The sequence below is a fragment of the Astatotilapia calliptera genome, chromosome 11 (assembly GCF_900246225.1).
Source record: "Astatotilapia calliptera chromosome 11, fAstCal1.2, whole genome shotgun sequence".
NCBI classification, from domain to species: Eukaryota; Metazoa; Chordata; class Actinopteri; order Cichliformes; family Cichlidae; genus Astatotilapia; species Astatotilapia calliptera.
Window position 1 is genome coordinate 16,893,406 of NC_039312.1, and position 10,118 is coordinate 16,903,523.

Below are 10,118 nucleotides of genomic sequence, written 5' to 3' on the forward strand. Positions count from 1 at the left end.
ACTGCAATAAATACTAATCTAGTAAGACGTGTAACCTTTTAAAATTAATCAAAAAATATTCATTTAGGTTCACCAAATGTCATGCACTCCTCTGTTGCTTCATCAGTGTATATTGAGGCATTTCTGTTATTTTGTCTATTCATCTCTCTGTGTGATTATTGCCTCATCTGCAGCAACTCAGAGGGAGGAGTAATCGAAGATAGAGAGCAAGTATAAGCAGCAACAGATAGAGATCAATTTAGAATAACGTCTGTCAGCTAAAAGAAACATGAGTGGGGGTAAGATGATTTACTTTAAATATAAAATGTATTAGCATTGAATGCTGATATGAATTCCTGCTAAAGTTATTTAGATGAGCATGCATGCCTGTTATCATTTCTGATTACAACATAAATTAAGTTAAACAAATTCAAAATTTCAGCTTGCATAAAGTACTTGACATAATCTAGTAGCATATTGGAAGTAAGGGTTGCATAGTGGATGTGACACGGTCAAGATATATATATATATATATATATATATATATATATATATATATATATATATATACACACACACACACACACACACACACACACACTCACTCACTCACTACCGGTCAAAAGTTGTAGAACACCCCAATTTTTCCAGTTATTTATTGCGGTTCAGTTCAGATCAAGCTTGAAGTGGTACATAGCTAAATGGTTGACTGCCATGGGTTAAAAAAAGGTAAGGTTACCTAAAACTGAGAAGTAATGTATATTTTAAAATTACACAAAAAGACCTGTTTCAGCAAACACAAAATGAGTTAACAATTTAAAGCTGTTCTGCAGGAATGGAGGTTGTCATGCCTTGAAAGCTGGTACTACTAATTCCTACAGGTGTTCCAACTTTTTTGGAGTACTTACAACCCCCTTTGTCTGCATAAAAGCAGTGTTGGAACACACTGTGGTACCATAACCTCGTGAGCATCAGTTGAACAATATTGTACTGCAGAAAGTAGTGTGTTGCTACAAAAATTGTGGAAAAAAAGGCAATTAGCAACGGAAGAGTGACTGACCCTTGTAACACTTAAAAATGTAGGTCTTTCCTACAAAGAAATTGCAAAGAAAGTCTAGGTGTCAGTGAGTACTTTTTCTTTCACCATCAAAAGGCACTCAGAAACTGGGGAAACTCTGACAGGAAGAGGTTTGGCACAGAGAGTTAACAGCTTGCGTGATAGACAGCTCACACAGCAACAGCTTTAATAATCCTAAGCACAGCTTAATATTAGTCTCAGTTTTAACTTTAAGGAGAATACTTCCAGCTGCAGATTTGACAGGATGAGTTGCAGCAAGAAAGCCATTGCAAAGATGTCAGAATAAGACAAAGAGGCTTGGCCATGAAACACTACCACTGGACTACTGAATACTGGAAGAAGGTATTATGGACTGATGAATCAAAATTCGAAATCTTTATTCATCACGCAGGATCTTTGTACGCCGTCAAGAAGGCGAAGTGGTGGTTCCACAGTGTGTGGCATTAATGTCAAACATGGAGGAGGAAGTGTGAAGGTCTGGGTGTTTTGCTGGATTGAGGGTCAGTGACTTGTACAGAGTGAGAGGCACCCTGAACAAAAATGGCTACCACAACATTCTCCATCACCATGCAATACCCTCTGGTATGTGCCTAGTTGGTCAGGGGTTCATCCTACAGCAAGATAATGACCCAAAACACAAGTCCAAACTAACTACCTCAGGAAAAAAGAACAAGATGGTAAGCTTGGAAACATGGAGTCACCAGCACAGTCTCCAGACCATCGAGCCAGTTTGGGATGAACTGGACAGAACAGTGAAAGCAAACTAACCTACAAGTGCCACATGTTTATGGGAAATTCTTTAACAGATATGGGAAGAACTTTCTGAAGAATATTTGATTTCTATTGTAGAAAGAATGCCACGGGTGTGTTCAGCTGTTATATTTGCCAAAGGTGGCTGCTTTGATGAGTCAAAGGTTTAGAAAACATTTTGGTCTATAAATTGATTCCATTATCTGTTTGTTTGTTTTTAACTCCAATTGTTTATTTGTACTATGCTTTCATTTCAGAATGCAATTAGAAATTAAAGTGCATAATTTTTAATAAAAAAGCTGAAAAAATTGGAGTGTTCTAAAACTTTTGAAGGTATCTATCTATATATATATATATATATATATATATATATATATATATATATATATATATATATATATATATATATATATATATATATATATATAGCGATATATATACAGTGGGGCAAAAAAGTATTTAGTCAGCCACCGATTGTGCAAGTTCCCCCACCTAAAATGATGACAGAGGTCAGTAATTTGCACCAGAGGTACACTTCAACTGTGAGAGACAGAATGTGAAAAATAAATCCATGAATCCACATGGTAGGATTTGTAAAGAATTTATTCGTAAATCAGGGTGGAAAATAAGTATTTGGTCAATAACAAAAATACAACTCAATACTTTGTAACATAACCTTTGTTGGCAATAACAGAGGTCAAATGTTTACTATAGGTCTTTACCAGGTTTGCACACACAGTAGCTGGTATTTTGGCCCATTCCTCCATGCAGATCTTCTCGAGAGCAGTGATGTTTTGGGGCTGTCGCCGAGCAACACGGACTTTCAACTCCCGCCACAGATTTTCTATGGGGTTGAGGTCTGGAGACTGGCTAGGCCACTCCAGGACTTTCAAATGCTTCTTACGGAGCCACTCCTTTGTTGCCCGGGCGGTGTGTTTTGGATCATTGTCATGTTGGAAGACCCAGCCTCGTTTCATCTTCAAAGTTCTCACTGATGGAAGGAGGTTTTGGCTCAAAATCTCACGATACATGGCCCCATTCATTCTGTCCTTAACACGGATCAGTCGTCCTGTCCCCTTGGCAGAAAAACAGCCCCATAGCATGATGTTTCCACCCCCATGCTTCACAGTAGGTATGGTGTTCTTGGGATGCAACTCAGTATTCTTCTTCCTCCAAACACGACGAGTTGAGTTTATACCAAAAAGTTCTACTTTGGTTTCATCTGACCACATGACATTCTCCCAATCCTCTGCTGTATCATCCATGTGCTCTCTGGCAAACTTCAGACGGGCCTGGACATGCACTGGCTTCAGCAGCGGAACACGTCTGGCACTGCGGGATTTGATTCCCTGCCGTTGTAGTGTGTTACTGATGGTGACCTTTGTTACTTTGGTCCCAGCTCTCTGCAGGTCATTCACCAGGTCCCCCCGTGTGGTTCTGGGATCTTTGCTCACCGTTCTCATGATCATTTTGACCCCACGGGATGAGATCTTGCGTGGAGCCCCAGATCGAGGGAGATTATCAGTGGTCTTGTATGTCTTCCATTTTCTGATGATTGCTCCCACAGTTGATTTTTTCACACCAAGCTGCTTGCCTATTGTAGATTCACTCTTCCCAGTCTGGTGCAGGTCTACAATACTTTTCCTGGTGTCCTTCGAAAGCTCTTTGGTCTTGGCCATGGCGGAGTTTGGAGTCTGACTGTTTGAGGCTGTGGACAGGTGTCTTTTATACAGATGATGAGTTCAAACAGGTGCCATTCATACAGGTAACGAGTGGGGGACAGAAAACCTTCTTACAGAAGACGTTACAGGTCTGTGAGAGCCAGAGATTTTCCTTGTTTGAGGTGACCAAATACTTATTTTCCACCCTGATTTACGAATAAATTCTTTACAAATCCTACCATGTGAATTCATGGATTTTTTTTTCACATTCTGTCTCTCACAGTTGAAGTGTACCTCTGGTGCAAATTACTGACCTCTGTCATCATTTTAAGTGGGGGAACTTGCACAATCGGTGGCTGACTAAATACTTTTTGCCCCACTGTATCAAATATTATTTTTTGTTCTTTTGCCCTATTTTTCTGTGTATGATGTATAATGTGTTAAATAATAATCTTTCTTAAAATACTTTCCTTCTTGTTTTCAGGTAACATCAGTTTCAATGCAACTCAGTCACCTGAACAAGATGCAGCTTCCAGACACATACAAACAGCCTCTATTGTCATCTACTGTATGATAGTTATAGCTGGAACTTTGGGCAATGCTCTGGTTATCTATGTGACGGGCTTCAAAATGAAGAAAACAGTTGACTCAGTTTGGTTTCTCAACCTGGCCATAGCTGACTTCCTCTTCACAGGCTTCCTGATTTTCTCGATCATTTCTCTCTCTCAGAGTCACCAGTGGCCTTTTGGAGAATTCATGTGCAAGCTCAACAGTTTTTTGAGTTTAGTCAACATGTTTGCCAGTGTCTTCATTTTAACAGCCATGAGTTTGGATCGTTGTTTGTCCATCTGGGTGGTGGTGTGGGCACACAACAAGCGCACAGTCTGCAAAGCTCAGCTCATATGTGTTGGTATCTGGGTGATTGCTGCGGTCTGCAGCACTCCTTATGCAACTTTTCGCACTGTTGTGGAATACAATGGGGTATATTACTGTGGTTATTCTATGACACATGAACAGCAATGGAGTCTCCACATTTTTCGCTTTCTTATGGGCTTTGTGATCCCATTCCTGGTCATATTTGTGTCTTATGTGGCCATAGGCATACGTGCAATGCGCATGTCAAGAACAAGGAGACGCAGATCTCGCCGAATCATTTTCTCAATCATTTTTGCATTCTTCATCTGTTGGTTGCCCTTCCATGTTTGCAATTTTATAGAATTAAAGGCTGTGACTAACCCTAAAACCTTGCCCATTGTTAGAATCGTGGGTTCTCTGACTTTGAGTCTGGCTTTTCTGAACAGCTGCTTGAACCCCATCCTTTATGTTTTCATGTGTGAAGAATTCATGAAGAAGCTTCAGCAGTCTGTATGTTTTGTACTCGAAAGTGCTCTGGCAGAGGACCATTTATCGTTTATGTCCACTCGCTCTGTGTCATCAACCTTTTCAAGGATTTCCCAAAAGTCAGAAGCTGCTGCAACTTTGGAGAAGATCGACCCAGCTGCTTTTGAATCCTGCACAGAAAGCAAAGTAGTCATCACTGAGGAGACACCAAACCCCGAATAAAAACTTACCGTTGGCAATGTAAATTTGAATTAATTTTTTAATGTAAAATTTAATCTCAGGATGATTCAGATTGTAAATTTGTGCAAAAAAATCTAAAATGTTTTGTTGTTTTGTTTTTGTGACCCCTACTGTTTTCTTTAGATTTTTCTAACTATTCCAGGGGAAATCTCACTATGCTCCATGCAGTAGTAAGAAAACTAAACTAGCCATTATAATAGAAAACCTATGAAGCTTTGAATTGTGGTATTTAATTTGTTAAAAATGAATTATGTAATCCATACAGTCATATTAACATTTTTGATTGAAGAACAGCTTTATATTTGTGTATATGAGTTTCTAATGCTCTAGATTATTTCATGTTTTTTAATATCAGCATCCACTGAACGGGGTATTAATTATGCACATAATTAACCAGAATAATTGTCTCATTTCTTTAAAAATTCGTAATAAACCATACCTTACAGATTTTATATTGTTATCAATCTCAAAACCCACAGTAGCCATTTGTTGTCTTATCTCTGTGTTCTGTAGCAATTTAAAATTAAATGGTCCAAAGTCGTCTTCATCACAGTGTAGCAGAGGTGGGACCAAGTCACTGTTTTGCAAGTCTCAAGTAAGTCTCAAGTCTTTATCCTCAAGTCACAAGTCAAGTCTCAAGTAATGTCAGGCAAGTCAGAGTCGAGTCTTAAGTCACTGGTGTAAAAGTCAGAGTAAAGTCACAAGTCTGAAACTTTGAATTTCAAGTCCTTTAGAGTCCTAAAAAAAAACAAAAAAAGAATGTTGCAGTTATGCTAAATGTAAATATTAGAACATGTAATTTTTAAATCTGTATTTTTCTCAACACATGACGAAATAGTGAACTTGGAAAATATACACAAATTGTGAAATTGCACCTCTATAAAATGCAGCTCAATTAAACTTAGCTCCAAGAATAATTTTCACCGACAGTTCTGAGATAAGCTGCATGTTAGTCTTGGATGCGCTTGTAGGACGGGCTTTAAAATCGGATGACAAAAATATCATACACATTAAAAAAAACTGTATCACCAATGTAGCCTGGACAACATTTGCTAGTTAGATGAAGTCAGCTATCTCATCGTAGCAAAAGAGAAGGACCACCTACTGTTCTTTATGCAACTTCAACTGTCGGAGAAAATTGGAAGTTGTTCCATCTCTGTCTGTGATTCTCTTCTTGCATGTTTTGCATATTGCATTTCGGTTTTTTGTTGACTACTTCATAGTTTATGTACCTGAAAAAAATAACTCCTTGCAGCATTTTTGAGGGTTTTTTTTTTTTCCTTTTCTTTTTTTAAAAAATCTGGTTAATTTGATTGGCTGTGCTACAGCTCACGCACACATACGTACAGAGTGTGGTTTGAATAAATGATGCACACTTTCTATATAATATGCGTGTTAAATTTTATATTTGGGGTGAAATATCAAGTCTTTTCAAGTAAACCGGATCAAGTCCAATTCGAGTCCCAGGTCATTGGTGTAAAAGTCCAAGTCAAGTCACAAGTCTTAGAACATTTTTTCAAGTCAAGTCTAAAGTCATAAAATTAATGACTAGAGTCTGGCTCGAGTCCAAGTCATGTGACTCGAGTCCACACCTCTGCAGTGTAGCATGGGGCATTTCTTTGTTGTAACATAAAAGCACCACTGATCCACTGCTCTGACAGGAAGTTGCCCAACAGAGATAAGTTTTCAGATATAACTTTGTCATAGATATTTTTAACAATTTGAGAATGTTCTTCTTCACTCGCATATTTATACTGTGTTAAACCTCCATTATTATTGTCATTAATTATACTATAAATTTGTTTTGGACATTGATTCTGATTCTAATTTCTGTTAAGATATTGCCATTGCTCAAGGATATCTCCAAAAAGGAGTTTGTAGTATATAGCTTTCCCTTTCAATTAGCCCCACAGGGCCTTGTTCTTGTTTGTTTTCCTGCTCACACAAGCACTACAGACATTTTTGATAAAAGAGATTTTCAATTCAAAGGTCAGGCACACTGTTCACCTTTTTGTTACCTCACGATTTGTTCCCCATATCAGTTTAACGCATAATTTATTGAGAACCACCTGATACATTGTGGGTTTTGACAGTGTCCACTTTCTGTCACGGCAGGCAGGAGTGAAGAACCCAAATGCAGACTCATACACGGAAGCGAAACTTAAAGTCAAAAAGCAGCTTTATTGCTGGCACTAGTAAACACAGAACTGAACTAAACAATACTACGAACAGAACACAGAACACATATATGACGGGACGGCGCGACACTGAGCAGACTAAACTAGACACCATATACAGAGGGTAACAGGGGAAAGAGGTAGCAGCAGTTAATTACACATGACAAAAGCTAAACTGAATGTGATGACTGAATGGTAAATGGTAAATGGCCTGCATTTGTACAGCGCTTTTCTAGTCCCTAAGGACCCCAAAGTGCTTCACACTACATTCAGTCATTCACCCATTCACACACACATTCACACACTGGCAATGGCAAGCTACATTGTAGCCACAGCTGCCCTGGGGCGCACTGACAGAGGCGTAGATACAGACTGAAGACTACCAAAGAAAAACAGGAAGCACACAGAGACGCAGACAGACCTAACAGAGGAGGAATCGCAAAAGCAAACCAAGACTAGAAATACAGAATCAAAACCCAAGACACTAACAATGACACATAATAACAAAACCGAGGATAAATAATAATACAAAACCGAAAACACTGGGTCACCGACCCAGGATCGTGACACTTTCCACTAATCCAAATTCCCAGGACTTTCATTTCATCTTTAACCTCCATCCATATTATGGGTATCTTTACTGAGTAAGATGCTCTAACCTGGACATAACCTAGCTAAATAACATAGGGTGCTATTCTCATTACAAATAAGAATAGCACCTAACTTTACAAAATTAACATTTCTATTCTCCTAACAAAACGGTAATGAAAACCTGAAACTTTATATTCTGCCCTCACTCCTACACTGGATACAGTTATGCAGATAGATAAACTCCTCGACAACTGACAGGTGTATTGACCCTTTTATTGACGCTGCCTTCAATTATCAACAGAGTGAAACTACAAACAGAAGAAATAAGCAATATTCAGTCTATATATTCACACGATAATGCAAATCAGTTGACTAAACTAGCTAACATTGGAAAGAAAGTAAATCTGAATACAGTACACCTTAGGGCTGCACGATTTTGCATAAAATGAGAATCACGATTTTTTGGCTTAGAATTGAGATCACGATTCTCTTTTCCAGTATAAATATTTATTGCACTTATTAACTGCACATCAACTTCGTAACAGTTGAGACTGAACATAAAAACAATAAACAAACATAAAAACAACAAATGCCTCACGTTTTGTTGTTGCTGCAAAATGTTGTACTGCTTGAAATTCCGTCTCCACCGTTGCTTGACACTGCGTGTATAGAGCAGGTAGTGCAACAATAGAAAAATAGTTGCGGGACGGCACTGTGTAGCGTTTGTCTAGGGTGTTGATCATTTTCCTAAATCCCTCGTTTTGCACAGTGTTGATGGGAGCCATATCTTTGGTCAGGTGATAAGTGATAGCCTCCGTAATTTCTTTGTGCCTGCGGGAGTTCAACAGGTATAGGGAAGCGCTGTATAAGGTTCCCGTTATTGATGTTTGGTTGGTTGACCGGGACGGATTTTCTCCTGTCACTTTCTCGTCATCCCTGACGTGCTCTCCGTTGTTTTTTCCCTGCTAATTTTAGCATCACACGGCACAGCTTCTGTATCACGTGGTATAAGGCTCTGCCCATGTCATTTGTTGAGCAGGAAGAGTGAGCGCTTGTTTTCATGCAGAGTACGTCCTGGATCAAAATGCGGTACAATCGTCGTCGTCGTCTTTTTTTTTTTTTTAATCGTTGTCATTTGGAAATGAGATCGCACATAAGTATGAATCGAGATCGCGATTTTCTAACGATTAATCGTGCAGCCCTAGTACACCTTTAACCATAAAAGTGCATAAATAATAGCAAATATAGTTGCATTAACTCTTGTTCAACTTAAATACTCACAAGCGATGCTTTCTGTAAAACAACGAAGAGGATGGATGCAGATGTTTATCCGAACAACATGCTGAGTCAGTCTTTTCTCAAAGTGTGCTGCATTACTAACGCTACAGCTAATAACAAACAAATCTTGGCATGAAAGAACTGTAGTGACTCTTGCTGGTGGGAAGAAGAACTACACCAGCACACTTTACATTTTATAACTATTTTACTGCACTATTTAATGTATGACCTTGTCTGGGGTACTTCTTCGTATGCTAAAGTAGGCTGTCCTAATTTGTGGTAAGTAAACATTAGCTTTTGTGTTCTCATTCTGAAAGGATACTTTTTCCTCTCGGTCACTGCATTAAGTCTCAAGTTGGGGCATGTGTTCTGTGTCTTTATTGTTCTCTTGTGTCTCTGTATCCTCTTCATGTTGGTTGCTCTAGTATCACTGTTCCACTCTCTGGATTGAACTCTGACGCCTCTGTCCACCATGGCTGTTTAAAATGTTCCCCCTGTTCTGTCGGAGGTCCTCTGATTCCTCTCTATTCATCCTCATCCTCTGAACTGTGCTCTTGCTTATGTTCCTGTTGTTTTTCTGTTTTTGCTTTCTCAGTTCTGCATGTCAGTTGAATTTTTCCACTGGCAAGAAGTCACACGACTGCAGGAGGTTCCTGTGGACAACCCTGATATGCCCCTTGACATTCTCTGGCTTGATTTCATATACTGGGCTATCCTTATGTTTCCTGTGTGTCACCCAAAACACCTAGCCCTCCCAGAATGGTCTCAATTTCCCTGGTCCTCTATCTTCTCACTGAAATTTCAGACCAGTAATCTGCACTATGGGTATAGCTCCGTACCAAGTGTTTTGCTGCCATAGAAAATTTTCCCTGATCAACTTTCCTTATAGGCTGTTGCTGAGGCCAGTTTGTAACCATTCTTCATGCAAGCCTTCCACTTCTCAGTATAGTCTTGATGGGAAGGGCTTTGGGCTTTAGCTGTGAGACCAAAAACCATCTGAATAGGGAGTCTGGTGTTTCGCCA

General features: G+C 39.1%; 1 protein-coding gene across 1 annotated transcript; it reads left to right on the forward strand.

Moving 5' to 3' along the window:
- The first annotated feature begins 264 nt into the window (after positions 1-264).
- Positions 265-5,250, forward strand: LOC113032434 (chemokine-like receptor 1). Its single transcript, XM_026185355.1, has 2 exons — positions 265-278; positions 3,953-5,250. The coding sequence occupies exons 1-2, from the start codon at positions 269-271 to the stop codon at positions 5,029-5,031; spliced, it is 1,089 nt and encodes a 362-aa protein (XP_026041140.1). The 5' UTR covers positions 265-268; the 3' UTR covers positions 5,032-5,250.
- The last annotated feature ends 4,868 nt before the right edge of the window (positions 5,251-10,118 follow it).